Source organism: Rhineura floridana, chromosome 4, assembly GCF_030035675.1.
Source record: "Rhineura floridana isolate rRhiFlo1 chromosome 4, rRhiFlo1.hap2, whole genome shotgun sequence".
Taxonomy (NCBI): Eukaryota; Metazoa; Chordata; class Lepidosauria; order Squamata; family Rhineuridae; genus Rhineura; species Rhineura floridana.
In genome coordinates this window covers 187841472-187858996 of record NC_084483.1, presented here as the reverse complement: position 1 = coordinate 187858996, position 17525 = coordinate 187841472, and the positions used below count along the sequence as shown (strand labels likewise).

Genomic DNA, 17525 nt, shown 5'->3' with positions numbered 1-17525 from the left:
ATATCCAAGAGAAAATAAAAACAGAGCAAAAGGTTCAACTGAAAGGCATCAGAACAAGAGGAGACCTGCTAGAGTAGCCCATGGGTCTATTCTAGCCCAGCATCTTGTCCCCAACGTCGGACAGCCAGATACCACAAAAATCAGAAAGGCACCAACCATCCCCCCTTGTCTGGCAATCAGTATATACAGCGAGCATTCTTTAAGCAGCAACAAACACAGCAAAGATTATGGGGAAAGAGATTGTGTAGTTCTTAATTATTTTTAACAACAACAAAAAGTCAGGCATGTAGTTTCTTTCTTTCTTTCCTGGTCACCCTCTCTACAATGCTAATTAAGACTCCACAAATTTTAATTTAACTGATGGAATGGGAAGCAAAGTCTAGGTCAAGTTAAAAGCACACAGGTTTATATGGCCTGTGGTGGCACAAAAGGAGAATGGATTGCCAGTGCCTCTTCTTACTGCCTTTGGCCCTCCAGATGGTGCTGAACTACAACCCCCATCAGGCCTACCAAGCATGTCCAACGGCCAGGGATGATGGGAGTTGCAGCCCAGCAATGTCTGGAGGGCCAAAGGTTTCCCATTCCTATTTCCCACTCCTGTCTTACCTGTTTATCATTAAATTGAAATCTCGTCCTTCCTCCCAAATGAGCCCAGGCTGGCCAAGATAACAAAACAAAATTGTTAAAAAAGCACCAATTGTTAAAAAATGTTAAAAAAAAGCAGCAAAAAGAAAAGCATTCTAAAAATAGTTAAAAACATTCTAAAACACAATTACAGTTTAAAAAGTATTCTTCCATCAAGTGATCTCTAGGTTGCCAGGAACAGTCCTCTTCAGCCATCAAATGCCTAGGTAAACAGGAATGTTTTCAACTTCCTCCTCAAAGTCAGTGTTGATAGAGACGGATGCACCTCGCTGGGGAGGGCATTCCACAAACAGAAGCCACCACTGACAAGGTCCTGTCATGGGTCAGCGCCAACTGGGGAAGCTGCAGAAGCAGCACCATCAACAAGGCCTCACCTGCCAATTATAGAGTCCAAGATGGCTGATACTGGGGAAGGCACTCTTTTAGATACTTGGATCCCAAATCATTTAGGGCTTTATATACTAGTACTAACACCTGGAATTGGGCCCGGTAGCCCACTGGCAACCAGTATAGCACTTTCAGGACTGGTGACACATGATCCCATCAGGCTGCCCACATTCACATTACCAGCCACATTTTACACTAGATGCGGCCTCCACACTGTCTTCAAGAGCAGCCCCCACATATACCACATGACAGTAGTGCAGACGGGAAGTCACCAGAGCATGGACAACTAAGGCCAGGCTATGCCTGCCTCCTTTCCAAGTCAATCTGGCTCCTCATTTACTGCTGACAAGGCCTGAAGGTAAGGCAATGGTAAACCACCTCTGAATACCACTTACCATGAAAATCTTATTCATAGGGTCGCCATAAGTTGGAACTGACTTGAAGGCAGTCCAAGGCCTGAAGATAGCCCATGGCCAGACACTAATAACTACACATATCATTTTGCCATTTTAAACTTGACTGCATCCATCTTTTAACAATGCAGCATTAACATTTTAAATAAACTAAAATAGGTGTACACATGATTTTCTTTTACTGCTCCCATCAGGCGTGAACATTGACCGAATAACTATTTTGCTTTGTGTACCTGAAACTAGAAGCTGCTGTAGATCCAAACACAGGCATGCATAGAATATTCTGTGTTCATACATGACAGAATATGCTACACAGAGAGAGAAAGCTCCATGTCGGAAAAATATGTGCAAAGCACCCCCAACTAATACGGAAATCTACACCCTAGTATGGAGAGGGGAAGACATATTCTTAGCTCTTGGGGTTGAGGCAACCCTTTTATTAATAAAACAGCAGTGCATTTTCTAAACATTTTAAGGGCAGCACTGACGTGCTGTTCTGAAGGACTCCATTGTCTTGTTGTTAATTGACTGGAAACATGTCCAAAAAAAGCCTTATTTCTGGTTGGCCTTGCGGAACCAGTTTCATCTCCACTTAGGTGCCATGGTTAGATTCCCGTTTGGGACTGATAAAGGAAACATCTTAAAATAATTGCATGATGAATTTTCACCCTAGTCTCCATACTACTCAGAAGGCTCAAGCCTGACTTATTTCTATGAGACTAGTGCCAGAACAATATCTGTGTGGTGTAGTGGTTAAGGTGTTGGACTATGACCTGGGAGACCGGGGTTCAAATCCCCACACAGCCATAAAGCTCACTGGGTGACTTTGGGCCAGTCACTGCCTCTCAGCCTCAACGAGGAAGGCAATGGTAAACCCCCTCTGAATGCTGCTTACCATGAAAACCCTATCCATAGGGTCGCCATGAGTCGGGATCGACTTGAAGGCAGTACATTTGCATTTAATATCTGGGAGATTTTTTCTGACGCAGCCCATGTCATAAAGCATAAATCTCACACTCCAGCCTTAAAAAGTTGAGCCAGCATTGCTGTGTACAATGGTGAAGAGATATGTTTGATGACACTGAAAAAGGGATAGAGTTGGTACACCTCATTCAGACAACATATGCACAGCAACAGTGGGTGGCATTCAATTCTAGTCCTACTCAGAATAGACCCACTGAAGTTAATAGACAGGACTAACATAGGTTCATTATTTCTTGGCCATGTTTCTACAGAGATAAACCAACAGCAGTGGAAATATCGGTTGTGGGGTACTAGAATGTGGTAGGACTCCAACAGAGCTTTCAATCAGATATAGCCCCTGGTATGATTGTTAGAAATCAACTGGTCCATTATCTTTAGTCTGATGCTCAGAGCCATAGCACAGTACAGATTCCACAAGGTGGCTGCATATTGGCACCAAGATGATATGCACACATACCAGAATCAGGACCTAAGTAATTGAAGTATTTGGCCAATTTATTTGAGGCTCACAAATGTTAAAGTCAATGTTGAAAACTTAGTACATGCTGACATTTGCCTGCAATTCTTACCTAAATTAGCAGAGCAGTGGGAAATATCAATACATTTCCACAATTACCAGCAAATATCAAGAACAACCATGAGTCCTTGGCCAGTGGTCAAAAGTTGTCTTCATTTCTACCAGTTACTAGTCAAGCCGTGTTAGTAAATGTTCAAAGCAAGTCTCATGATAGAATCAATTCTTGCATTTACATAAAGATGAAACATGGATGTTTTTGAGATTTACTAGTTAGAATTTTCTCACATTTCCCACTTTTCTAGTAAAATAGTGAAGATTAGCAGTAAAAGTCAACACTCCCAAATAAGTACAACTTTCCAAGTAACATTTGCTATTACATAAGGAATAATAGAATTCATTGTCATGTGAAAACCCAATAAAAACAGTATGGCAGAAAAGTTTTATCAAAGTTAAAAAATATGTTTACATACTTTATTTAAATAATAACATGTAGCCTAACCAACATGATATCTGAATACAAAAAAGGTAGAATACCAGTACAATCCATTTATAAAACTGATATGCAAATAGTAAATCCAAACTATAGAAATATGACTTTTTTTGGCCAGAACATTAATTATGTTTAATTGACTTGTGTTGGCATGGCAATTGGGAGAGGTGCAGGATCTTAAAAGTCCATTCATACTAAAGGATTGCTCTTCCTAGCCTCTCCTAGAAAGTCATATGCTATTTCTGTGATATCAAAAGCTTTGTGAAGGCTTTCTGATGACAGCAGAGAGGAGAGAGCGCCATCTCCTTCCCGGTTTTTCTTTAGGAAATCAGCAATCATTCGCCAGCGAGTGCCTTCAGATTCTTCTTCTGCCCACCTGTACTCTGGAAGGAACACAGATTGCAGAAGGGGGAAGACGGAATCGTGGTACACCAGGATGAATACTGACTTCAGAAATTCCTGATCCCTCTGAGGAGGAGGAGGAGGAGGAAATAATTAGAACATGTACTCTTTGACAGCATCCTAAAATTGTATTTATTTTCTTGTGTTTCCTTGCACTAGTCACCTTATGATGATGCACCCTTGCGTCGTTGTTTTTCCCTACCACATTATAACCACTGCAAGCGGGCAGACTGATTTAAAAAAATTACAGTCCGCCCTTGATCGGTAGTGACAACAAGGGTGGAGCACAACATATATTATAAAAACCATCAGTAAAACAAAATAAAAAACAGTTCTTAAAAACACCAGCAGACAAAGTCAACTAAAAGCAGCTATGCAGAAGAGAAAGGTAAATGGATGCATCTCCATTTAGCACCAGAATGACAACAATGTCAGTGCCTGATATACCTATAAGGGGAGGGTGTTTTCCACAAATGGAGCACCACCACAGTGAAGGCTTTACTCCACATTACCACCAAAGAAGCCTCTCCTAACAATGGGATACAAAGAAAAGCCCCCTCCACTGAACTTAAAAGTACAGGCAAGACAATTTAGGGAGAAGGACTCCTTCAGGTATTTGCATCCCAAGCCATTTAGGGCTTGAAATGTAAGCACCAACACCTTGAACTGGGCTTGAAAGCCAACAGACTGTTAATGCAGTTGTTTGAGGATTGGTGGAATATAATCCCCCCTGGCTGCACCAATCAAAGCTCTAGAAAGCCTATTCAACACTAATTGAGGTTTCTGAGTCATCTTCAAGTCATCTTCAAGGCCAGCCTCGTATATATATGGCATTACAATAATCCATACGGGAGGTTACTAGAGCATGCATCATTATGGCCAAGCTATCTCTATCCAGGAATGGTCATAGGTGACACATCAGCCAAATCCAGAAAAAGGTGCTCCTCATTACCAAGGTTACCAGAGCCTTGAAAAGCATTGCTGGATCCAGAAGTATCCCCAAATTATGCACCTGCTCCTTCAAGGGGAATACAACCCCATCCAAAATAGTCTGCCAGCTAAGTCCCATACATGGGCACCACCTACCAATAGCACCCCTGCCCTGTCAGGACTCAGCTTTAGTTTATTGACCCTCACCCAGCTGATGACAACAAGAAATAGAGCTGGGTGTCATCAGCATATTGATGGCACTTCAAATCCTCCGATGACCTCACCTAGCAATTTCATATGGATGTTAAACAGCAACGACAGATAAGGTCATGTTTTTGAATAAAAAAGCTCTCTGCTTGGAGTAAAGCAGTACAGCAGGGAGAGAGCTGTACTCAACCTCTCTCACTGATGTGTTAGATTATTAAATGCAAGGAAGCTCTTTCTGATGGGGGGCATACAGAAATATGGCCCCTCACCTACAGCCTAAAGTGGCAGTCAAGAGTTCCACCATCTCAGTTTACCATCCGCTTAATGCGTAGATATATATGATAGAAATGAATATACCTCCCCTCAAGTGGATTTGCACAGCAGCTCCATAGGAACAGAGTTGAAAGGGGGGGGGAAGCCACCTAATTCAACCTGTACAGGAAGGACAGCCAGTATAGCCAAGGGAGCCCCACCCCACGAAATCCAGACCACAATGTACATAGGGGCCAGCTCTGATCAGAGGCTAAGGATCGCACTAACAAAGGAAAAGGCTGCCTGCCCTATAAAGACAAAAGTCTGAGTATCAAGAACTTGAAGGCGAGGAGATGTGAAAGCGGACCAAAACAGAAAGAACTAAGGCTAATTCTTTCTGCTCCCAGTCAAGCCAGCCTGCCAGGCGAAGAGAAATCGTCGATCTTACCCCACGAAGATGTATTTTGGTGGTGCTGTTGGGAGGGCTGTCCTAAGATCCCTGTGCTTTATCTGTGCAGGCCCAACAGGTCCTCGTGCCAGTAGGGCCTTGTGCTGGCTAAGAGTGGTAGGAAGGCTATTTCTCCCTTTTCAGTGGCAAGCAAAGTCTTGCTCTCCAGCTCTGCTTGCTGTGTGCAGAGGGTAGTGCAGTAGCTCTGGCGCAAGCCTGACTTTGTTTCTCAGCAGCCACAGCAGCAGGTAGGATCAAGTTGGCCATCTAAGTCAGATGTGTTTATGAACCCTAGAGCCTCAGCGTGGAATTTTTAACTGTAGTCTTCAACCACTGTAGACCCGAGATTCACCCTTAACCCCAACCTGCAACACTGGATCCCCCTTTTTTTATAGTATGGGTTTGTCTTTCTCTCTCTTCCCCCTCCCTCCCTCCTTTCACATTCTCCTACTGGGAGGGAGGCTGGATAGAAGTCTAATAAACAAATAAATAAAAATGCAGAAGGAGGGGGGAAACAGGCAAATGCTGGTGATGCCGAGAGCCACATTAGGCAGACGCACGACCCGCTTGTGGCACCTGGTCCACCAGCTGAGCACCAAGAGTTCCTGAAGATGTCCGGGGAAGGCTGCTCTTTCCCCTTTCCTCTTTTCCAACTGCACTTGCAATAACTGGGGCAAGGCAGGGCAGCACAGAGTGGATGTGATACAGGTTTAATAGCTGGCTGGGTTCACTGTAATTAAGTATATGAGTCATAGCAACCTTGGCCAATTTATAAATGCAATTACCCTCAAAAAATTTGTTTTTAGTAAATCCAGTGCAGTTAATTAGTCTGTGGGGATACAATGCATTCAAATGTGTGTCTTAAATGGCCGCAGCTCCCCCCCCATTATATAGTCCTTTGAAGCCCTTGATGGTTTTTTCAAGGTTATTATTATTATTATTATTGTTGTTGTTGTTGTTGTCTTTATTTATACCCTACCATCCTTCCAAAACTGGAACTCGCGGCGGCTTCCAGATAAAAAACACATATAATTAAAACATACAGAGTCTAAATTAAAATAAAATTAAACTAATTCCAATATTAAAACCATTCATACTTATAGCTAAAAGAGGGGGGGAAACCAGTTTAAAAAGGGAGGAAATAGGCATTAGCAATGCAGTTCCCGTCAAGCCATATCTTTAGCAGCTGTCAATACTAAAGGCTTGTTGGAATAGAAAGGTCTTTGCTTGACGCCAGAAGGACTGCAAGGAGGGGGTCATTCTTACATCCCTCAGACGGGAATTCCAAAGCCTAGGGGCAGCCACCAAGAAGGCCCTATCACGCATCCCCACCAGTCGTACTTGAGAGGGCGTGGGTATTGAGAGAAGGGCCTTTCCTGAAGATCTCAGGGCCCGGGCAGATTCATACAGGGAGATACGGTCTGATAGATAGCCTGGACCTAAGCCGTATAGGGCTTTATAGGTCATCACCAGCACTTTGAATTGTGTGAGGAAACAGACTGGCAACCAGCGGAGCTTTTTTAACAGGGGAGTTGTATGGTCCCTGTAACCCACCCCAGTTAACATTCTGACTGCAGCACGTTGAACCAACTGAAGTTTCCGAACAGTCTTCAGAGGCAGCCCCACGTAGAGCGTGTTACAGTAATCTAAGCGGGATGTAACTAAGGCATGTGTCACTGTGGCCAAATCAGATGGCTCAAGAAACGAGCACAGTTGGCACACTAATCTTAACTGTGCAAAAGCACTCCTAGCCACCGCCGAAACCTAGGATTCCAGGATTAAAGCTGAGTCCAGGAGCACACTCAAACTGCGAACCTGTGTCTTCAGAGGGAGTGTAACCCCATCCAGCACCGGCTGTATCCCTATTCCCTGATTCGTCCTATGACTGACCAAGAGCACCTCTGTCTTGTCTGGATTAAGCTTCAATTTGATTGCCCTCATCTAGTCCACCACTGACGCCAGGCACTGGTTTAAAACCGAGACAGCTTCCTTGGAAGTAGGTGGAAAGGAGAAATAGAGTTGGGTGTCATCAGCATATTGATGGCACCGAACCCGAAACCCCCGGACAACCTCTCCCAGCGGTTTCATGTAGATGTTAAATAGCATAGGGGACAAAACTAGACCCTGAAGGACCCCGCAGGCCAACGGCCAAGAGGTCGAACAGGAATCCCCCAGCACCACCTTCTGGGTTCGTCCCTCCAGGAAGGAATGCAGCCACTGCAAGACAGTGCCCCCAAGTCCCATCCCCGCAAGGCGACCCAGAAGAATACCATGCTCAATGGTATCGAAAGCCGCTGAGAGGTCCAGCAGAACCAACAGGGACACACTCCCCCTGTCGAGTTCTCTGCGTAAGTCATCCACCAAGGCGACCAAAGCCGTCTCCGTCCCATAACCAGGCCGGAAACCAGACTGAAATGGATCCAGATACTCTGTTTCATCCAAGAATCCCTGGAGCTGGGAGGCCACCACACACTCTATTACCTTCCCCAAAAATGGAATATTAAACACTGGCCGGTAATTATCCATTATAGAGGGGTCCAGGGAGGGCTTTTTTTAACAAAGGCCTTACAACTGCCTCCTTCAGACAACCTGGAATTCTGCCTTGACATAAGGAGGCATTAACCACTCCCTTCACCCACTCAGCCAGTGTCTCTGGCACTTTTTATAAGCCAGGAAGGGCAAGGGTCAAGCAGACATGTGGTGGCTCTCACCTCTCCAAGAATCTTGTCCACGTCCTTGGGCCATACAAATTGAAAAGAATCCATCATTACTGGACAGGCAGAAGCCAAAGTTACATCCTTTGAGACTGTATCAATTATAGCGTCTAAGTCGGAACGGATCTGAGCAATTTTATCTGCAAAGTGCCATGCAAACTCTTGACAGTGGGCTGTTGAGTGGTCCATATTGCCCTCTCGGGGGCCAGGATGTAAAAGACCCCTGACCACTCAAAACAGCTCCGCTGGACGGCTCCTCACAGATGCAATGGTGGCAGAAAAGAAAGATTTCTTTGCTGCCAGCACTGCCATGGAGTAGGCCTTCAAATAGGCTCTAGCCCGTGTTCGGTCAGACTCGCTCCGAGTCTTCCGCCAATGTCGCTCTAGTCTCCGTCTCATTCGTTTCATCACCATCAGCTCCTTGGTAAACCAAGGAGCTGGTTTGGCTCCGCTTCGTGAGAGGGGACGCTCAGGAGCGATTGTGTCCACAGCCCTGGTCATTTTCCAATTCCAAAGGTCAACCAGAGCTTCGACAGAATCGCCTGCCAAGGTGACAGGAAAATCCTCAAGGGCCATCAGGAAACCATCCGAATCCATCAGCCTCCTGGGGCGGACCATCCTAATCAGTTCCCCACCCCTGCAGAGGTTCCAAGTCCCAGTAAGTCTGAACCCCACCAGGTAGTGATCGGTCCATGACAAAGGAACTACAGAAAGTTCCTCCACACCAAGATCACCATCATCCCCCTCCACACAGAAAACAAGGTCCAGGGTGTGGCCAGCAACATGGGTGGGGCCAGATACTACCTGGGACAGATCCATGGTTGTCATGGAGGCCATGAAGTCCTGAGCCACTCCCAACAGGGCGGTCTCGGCATGGATGTTGAAGTCCCCCAGCACCACAAGCCGAGGGGACTCCAACATCAACCCCAAGACCACCCCAGCTAGCTCAGGAAGGGAGACTATTGAGCAGTGGGGTGGGCGGTACACCAACAGAATCCCTATTCTGTCCCGGCCACCCAACTTTAAATACACACACTCACACCCTGGACACTGTGGGATAGGGCACCTGGACAGGGAGATAGTATCACGATAGACAACTGTGACTCCACCTCCCCGCCCCCCAGGTCTCGCCTGCTGTGAGGTTGGGGCTTCCTCAAAGCGTTTGGGGCAAGAATCACAATTCCCAGGGCCAGAGCAAGGCAGGAGGTGGGCTGCAGTCCCCTTGAGCCACGGCTGGGATCCCTCTGCTCAATCCTATGTCCTGCACCACAGCACGCAGGATCAAACTTTAATGTATAACTTTGTATAAAATACAGTTTTGATACTCTCACTTTCTTACCTTTTCAGATCTCTTTAGTGTGCTTTCCTTCTCTGCCCAGGCACTCTAACAAACAAACAAAAATAAATCTGAGGCCCTGCACAAAGATAGAGGTTTTCAGAGAGTTTGTATACAAGCACAGAGTGACTGGCTAAAAGAACTGTGGAGATATTCATGTGCGCCTAGGACCTGGGAGACCAGGGTTCAAATCCCCACTCAGTCATGAAGCTTGCTGGGTGACGTTGGGCCAATCACTGCCTCTCAGCCTAACCTACCTCACAGGGCTGTTGCGAGGATTAAATGAGGGGGAGAAGAGGTGGAATAAAAATGGCATAAATAAACAAAGAAATGAGTAACAGTACAGAGTTGGGAAGCAACTATTGTGGGCTCCAACTGTAGACTTTCTATCTTAGAGATACCTATGCAGCCTCCCCCTGAAAATCTCCAAGGAAGAATTATGTTAGTCATGACTAATTTATATCCCATTTACTCCAGCAGATCTACTCTATGTATGAGCAAGTCTGAATCCAACCCTTAGCCTTCCACAAATGAAAAAGCTCCTTCTGTCCACATAAAAGTTTGATCCAGTAGAGGGATCCCACTGGCAGAAGGGGAGAAGAAGCCATTCTGGTTCATTTCACCCTCCCTCTGCAGCTCCAACCCTCCAGAGCAGAGATTCAGAGAGCACAAGCACCTGAAGGGGGAAATTAGCAAAAGTCATCTCCCTTCCTTCCACCAGCAGGAGGAAAGTCAAGATCCAAACTATTTCTCTCTCTCTCTCGTACAAGTTATTCTAATCTATCCTTTTAAACACCTGAATACTACCAAATATATTCCCTTAACCTACTTCCCCTCACCGCCCCCCCCCAAGCTAAAGAAGCTCTGGTCCTTCTGCTTTCCCCCAGAGGATTCATATTCATGTCAGATCACTGGAGCTGTTAACAGAAATCACTCCTTCAGTAATAACTGTACGAAAGCCAAACTTTTCGGAGCTGTTCTTTCAACATACCACCACACCCTATCACTGCATTCCAGCCCCTCCTAAGGCCACCTCTTTCCAAAGACTTTGGGCATTCTGCTTCTATTTCTGTTTACTTTGCTTTCAGCATATTATTGACCGAAGCTTAGCATCGTCAAAGCAGCAGTTTAAAACGGCAGTGGGATACAGGTATGCAATGGCATTCGATCTTCTCATGTCGGAAACAAATAGGCTTTCTAAGTCATTCTTTCAGATTAGTGATGAATACATTTCACCCACCCTGAGCGCGTCCATAAGATCAGGCTGCTCCATGAGTTTCGGGAAAGTTGCCAAAAGTGGATTGCAAATCAAATCTGCAAGGGAGATTGAAAGCATATTTGTAATTTGGGGTGCTTTTGCAACATTCTATGTAAGGCAAAAAACATAAGCAAAACAATGTAAATGCAAGTGTTAGCATTTCACAATTCTCAGCATCCACTGAGGACAGTTTTTAAAACACAAAGAAGGCTGGCTAGAATTGGGAGAAATGGAGAGAATGTGGTAGAATTGCCCATAAAAACACTATCATTTGGGGGGGGGAATAGCCAGCACAGGATTTTAAACCACAAAAACTGGACTGCCTATAGCAACCATACTTCTACAATACTGAGAATATTTGATTTAGATTGTAAGCTTCTGTAGAAGCAGAGAATAAGATTTTATTTATGATAGTTTGTAAAGTTTATTTATTTACTATTTATTTATTTATTATTTGATTTGTATCCTTCCCTTCCTCCCAGCAGGAGCCCAGGGCAGCAAACAAAAGGACTAGAAACACTTTAAATCATCATAAAAACAGACTTTAAAATACATTAAAACAAAGTATCTTTAAATACTTTAAAACACTTTAAAGTAATTTTACTTTAAAGTAATCTTTAAAACATTAAAAACATTTCTTAAAAAAGCTTTCAAAAGATCTTCTAAGATTGAAAAACATTTTAAAAAAAGTTTAAGAACATATAAAAAAGGAATTCTAACACAGACGCAAACTTAGATAAGGTCTCCACTTAAAAGGCTTGTTGAAAGATGAAAGTCTTCAATAGGCACCAATAAGATAACAGAGATGTTGTCTGTCTAATATTTAAGGGGAGGGAATTCCACAGGGTAGGTGCCGCCACACTAAAAGTCTGTTTCCTATATTATGCAGAACAGACCTCCTGATAAGATGGTATCTGCAGGAGGCCCTCACCTGCAGAGTGCAGTGATCGACTGGGTATATAAGGGATCCTGGTCCCAAGCGGCATATATTAATTAATTAATTAATTAATTAATTAATTAATTAATTTTATACCCCGCCTTATGGCCAAAAGGCCCTCAAGGCGACTTACAAAAACACAAATATAACACATCATAATACATCAATACAATAATGCAATTCTCAAAATTAAATAACAAATAACTTTATTAAAAGAAAAGAAAAAACATTTAAATGTGTCACAATAAGAGAACTGCATTCAGCCAGGTTTTTTATACTAGATATGCTCTGCTCCGGAGGTAAGACAGTCTTAATTTGAAAGGACACAAATTGGCTCTTCTTCAGCTTTTTCAAGACCTGATCTTCGTGACTACCAAAAACGCCATCCTCCATTTTGTAACTTAGAGACAAGAGACCTTTCGTTTTCCTCTTCACTCAGTATGTATAGGGCTTTGTACACCAAAACTAGAACCTTGAACTTGGCCCAGTAGCAAATAGGCAGCCAGTCATCAATAGTGCTGCACTCTATGCATCCATGCATATATGTATGAATGAATATTTATATAGGTTGTTTGCTTCTCAAAACCCACAAGCAGGATATGAGGACAACAGCCATATGCTCGTATAAGAAGCCCTGCATCTGGTAGAAACGATTTGGATTGCTTACCATTTCTGAAGGTTTGGGGTTTTTTTTAAGAGTGTCAGGCATTAATTCTATATCCATGTACCCTTCATGAAATATGCCACAATTTTGTACTCAAGTACTTAAATCCCTGTACAAAATGTAAAGTGTGAATTGGCTGGGCCTCATACAGTGATAGCAGCATGATGTTAGCTACTGGTCTAAATTGTGACCCTCCAACACTTGCAGTTTAAAGGTACAAAGTGTGTCAGTTATTGCAAATTACAGCCTTGTAAAAGAACCCAGTACATTTTAAAGCGTTGGTTGGTTTCCACTTGTTTATGTGTCTCCATATATAATAAAACAATATCAGACTAAATGATGAACTATGTTTGCTTTTAAGCATTGCACTGAACTGACATACCAACATGTATTTTGAGAATCCATTACTCAAAACTCAGAGCATATGCCATATTCCGTGAGCTACACAATATATACTATATATTGGGAAAGAACGCAAATATTGGCTTAACAGGCATGTTGAGTTGCTGGTTTTCTACACAAAGGCTCCAACCACAGGATATGTACACTTAGGAACTGCAGCCAATTAGGTATTTTACACTCTAAGCATTGACTGAGGGCCAGAAGACATGGGATCAAATCTCTGCTCATCCATGAATTCAGTGGATTTTCTAGAACTGGTTTTGAAAAAGCATTTTGTCAGTGCCTTCTTTTCCCACCAAACACTGATCCATCACATCCTTTCATTTTGGTTCGAAACCCACTCCAGCAAAACTTGGTCCTTGCTGTGTGATGAATTCAGTGCACACTACAGCTGGATGTGCAGCAAAGTAGCCATCAAATCCTTCCATCACACACCCAGATCAGTTTTCACCCCAACACCTACAGCACTCCTTTGCTGCAATATAAACAGCAGTGACACTGAAAATAGCATGCATGGTACAATAGGAGGATTAGAGTCATAAGATGCACTCAGTCAGCACTAGAGCAATTCTGGAGGAAGCCTCCTCTCCCCCACCAGAAGAAGTGGACATGTTTCATTAACAAACAGGAGGAACATTAAGGAGGGGAAATCTATGCTGTTTTGAGGAAGGACAAGCATTCCTTTGTCTCAGCCTTTTAACTATATCTCTCTTAATAGACCACTTATAAAAGCAAGAAATATAATACAGTTCCACAGTATTCTTTAGATTGGGACTCCTGTTACTAAAGATACTGTAGAGTTGGAAAAGATTCAGAAAAAGGCAACCAAAATTATCAAGGGGCTGAAGCAGCTCCCCTATGAAGAAAGGTTGCAGCATTTGGGGCTTTTCAATTTAGACAAAAGGCGAGTAAGATGACATGCTAGAAGGGTACAAAATTATGCATGGCATGGAGAAAGTGGATAGAGAAGTTTTTCTCTCTCTTTCATAATACTAGAACTCATGGACATCCAATGAAATTGGATGTTGGAAGGTTCAGGACAGACAAAAGACAGTACTTCTTCACATAGCGCATAAACTGTGTTATTTGCTCTCACAAAAAGCAGTGCTAACCACCAACTTGGAAGGCTTTTAAAAAGGCTTAGATAAACTCATGGAGGATAAGGCTATCAATAGCTACTAGCTATTGCAGATCTTGGCGGGTTTAAATGTTTAAGCTTTTAATTTTTAATTTCTAATTTTTAGGATTCTGGTTATGTTCATATGGAATGTACTTGTGTTTGGTTGTAAGTCGCCCAGAGTGGCAGATTAACCTCTGCCAGATGGGCGGCTAACAAATCTCATAAATAAATAAATAAATAGCCACAATGGCTATGCTCTGCCTCTGTAGTTGGAGGGAGTGTGCTTCTGAATACTTGCTGCCGAAAACCGCAGGAGGGGAGAGTGCGCTTGTGCTCAGGTCCTGCTTGTGGGCTCCCCACGGGCATCTGGTTGGCCACTGTGAGGATGCCATTGGGCATGGGCCATTGGCCTGATCCAGTAGGGCTCTTCTTCTGTTCTTAAGGTTTAGCAAATGTTTACACAGGAAGTTTACACAGTACTTAAGAAAAAACAGGGAAAGATCAAGATATAATCAGAAATTCGTAACATGATTCTCCCATGATTACATATGTGCTAAGTGGTGAAATAAGGATAGAACCATGGAAAAGGCACTGTTGATTTTACCATATATGGAGCGAGAAGTGCCAGATGTCCAAGCTGGATTCAGAAAGGGAAGAGGTACCAGAGATCATATTGCACACCTACATTGGATAATGGAATGGACCAAGGAATTTCAGAAGGAAATCACCCTGTGCTTTTGACAACAGAAGATTTATGTAACTTTAAAGTTCACAACGAGGACATTGAACTTGTCAAGGATTATCAATACCTTGGCACAGTCATTAACCAAAAGGGAGACATTAGTCAAGAAATCAGAAGGAGGCTAAGACTGGTGAGGGCAGGTATGAGAGAACTAGAAAAGGTCCTCAAATGCAAAGATGTACCACTGAACACTAAAGTCAGGATCATTCAGACCATGGTATTCCCGATCTCTATGTATGGATGTGGAAGTTGGACAGTGAAAAAAGCAGATAAGAGAAAAATCAACTCATTTGAAATGTGGTGGTGGTGGAGAGCTTTGCGCATACCACGGACAGTGAAAAAGACAAATAATTCGGTGTTAGAACAAATTAAACCAGAACTATCACTAGAAGCTAAAATGATGAAACTGAGGCTATCATACTTTGGACACATAATGAGAAGACATGATTCGCTAGAAAAGACAATACTGGGGAAAACAGAAGGGAGCAGAAAAAGAGGAAGAGCTAACAAGAGATGGACTGATTCCATAAAGGAAGCCACAGACCTGAACTTACAAGAGCTGAACAGGGTGGTTCATGACAGATGCTCTTGGAGGTAGCTGATTCATAGGGTCGACATAAGTCGTAGTCGACTTGAAGGCACATAACAACAACAACAACAATTTCACGTGGAAGAACTTCTTATAACTGCATCCTTGTTTTATTTCATTAGAGGAGCACTTGTAAGATATAAGCATAGGGGATTGTCAGGGACATCTTGCCTCACTATTGTCTACTATACAGGAACGTGCTTCGCACATCTGTGGCACTATGAATTGCTCCACATGCACAATTATTTCAGGGGCTGGTTTGACCTCACCAACAATGGTGCATACTAAGCACGCTTCTGGACATGCAGTGCCTCTGCACACTGTCTTCCATAAGCTGCTGAGAGAACAAGATCATCCCCATATTGTTTAAATATACCCAAATGGCCTAAGAAACATTGATAGCATGGCATCAGGAGGAGCGAAGCGGCCACAATTTTTACTCTTAATTACCCACACACTTAGTCAGGCGTTAGCTTAGCATTATGCCCAAACTGAGACACTGTTGTGCACTAGCACCTGAAGGTTTTTTTTAGGAGAGTGGTGGGCAGAAAACAGACCCAGCAAACCCCTTAACACCTGCTAGCTCCTGGGATTTTTGCAAAACACTCCTGCTTTAAGAAAGTTGAAAAGACTATTTCAGGCTCAGATAGCATGCTGTATTACTGGACTGATGCCTCTTTATTCTGGAAGCATCCCACGTGCATGGCAAACACAGAAAGTAGCTGCTACTGTATCTGCTTACCCGCATTTTGCGTGTTTAGTCTGTCCCGGAGGAGCACATCACCAAGAATCTGACGATAAAACAGTAAAAGGTGTATACAGCACATGCTGCCAATTAATACTTCTGGTAGTAGACTGGGTTTAAAAAAAAAAAAGAGCAAAAGAAAACAATGGTGTCAGTTAAAATGACTCTTGAAATATTGTAGCCCATCTTATTACACAAAATTTCTGAACGCAAAAGGGTTGTATTCAACTAACAGTAGACCCAATGGAATTAATTAACCTTAGTTACTCGTGTCTGTTAAGAGCAATGGGTCTACGCTGAGTAGGATTAGCACTGAATACCACCCATGGACTTTATTCTGGCCAATCATGAACTACTGCTTTCATGTAAAGCAATTCTCACATCAAATAGCCACATACAAAAGACAGCTAAACAAAAATGATATTTCATATTATTCCAAAGCAGTTTTATGAATTAAGTCCTAACCAAAGCAGGGAGCGTATTCTATATTTCTAGACCATAATGTAAGACATATTAAAGGTTCGAACACTGTAGAAGACATTAATTTTACCTTCCAGACTTTTTCTTTTGTGTAAAATTAAACAGTATCTCCCAGGCAGGTACCATTAAGTAAAAATTATCAGATTTCCATGCCACATCATCTTCAAATAAGCATTTCCCATTCTCTGTCCTCAGGGGGAATGAAGTCCTAGCATTTTTTTAAATATAATGTTTAAAATCTGCTGGCCAATAAACTGGGAACACCTTTTACTTGATCACAATGTTTGCATTATATTACTTTGTTCTGTAATTTGTGAGGGTTTCCTCCCTCCTCTTTCGCAGTTTCAGGTGCTCTGTTCTTTCCTCTCTCGTATTTTGCATTTGATACCTGACATGCAGCAGTATTTAGAAAGGCTGACAGTTGACATGTGTTAGTACTTAACATTTGGTAGTTGCTAGATGCATGTTATAACAGAGGCAACTTAAAAGTTTGGACTTTTTAAAAGTTATGTGGGAAAATCTCAAAACTAATCTTGAACCTGTGATCATCTTTTAGATGTGGCAAACACATGTACCTGCAGGAGAGAAAGTATTTGAAACAACAATGTAAGCATCATGAAACATCTGCAAATTTTCCTCACTTACTTCAGTACGCCTTTGGATTGTGTGCTTAACGACCTCAGTTTCACTAGAAGTTGAGGCTGCTTCCTCAGCGCTATCATATTATGGAAAACACTACTGCTGGCTTTAGTAAAAGAAAATATACAAAATATTGGTACTTCAGCAATTGTCACATGTTCTCAAATAAAACTATTCCTGCATTTCTGCCTTCCAGCGCTTTCTCCACCTATTTATCTGTACCT

At 42.9% G+C, this 17525-nt stretch overlaps 1 protein-coding gene across 1 annotated transcript in view; it reads right to left on the bottom strand.

Moving 5' to 3' along the window:
- Positions 1–3403: 3403 nt before the first annotated feature.
- Positions 3404–17525, bottom strand: part of NPHP1 (nephrocystin 1) — a 41344-nt gene continuing 27222 nt past the window's right edge. Inside the window, exons 16-20 of the mRNA XM_061625550.1 lie at positions 17308–17407; positions 16180–16292; positions 10966–11039; positions 9729–9773; positions 3404–3904 (exon numbers count right to left, since the gene is read on the bottom strand). Coding sequence (XP_061481534.1) covers positions 3626–3904; positions 9729–9773; positions 10966–11039; positions 16180–16292; positions 17308–17407 — 611 coding nt within the window. The 3' untranslated portion in view covers positions 3404–3625. The remainder of the gene's footprint in view (positions 3905–9728; positions 9774–10965; positions 11040–16179; positions 16293–17307; positions 17408–17525) is intronic.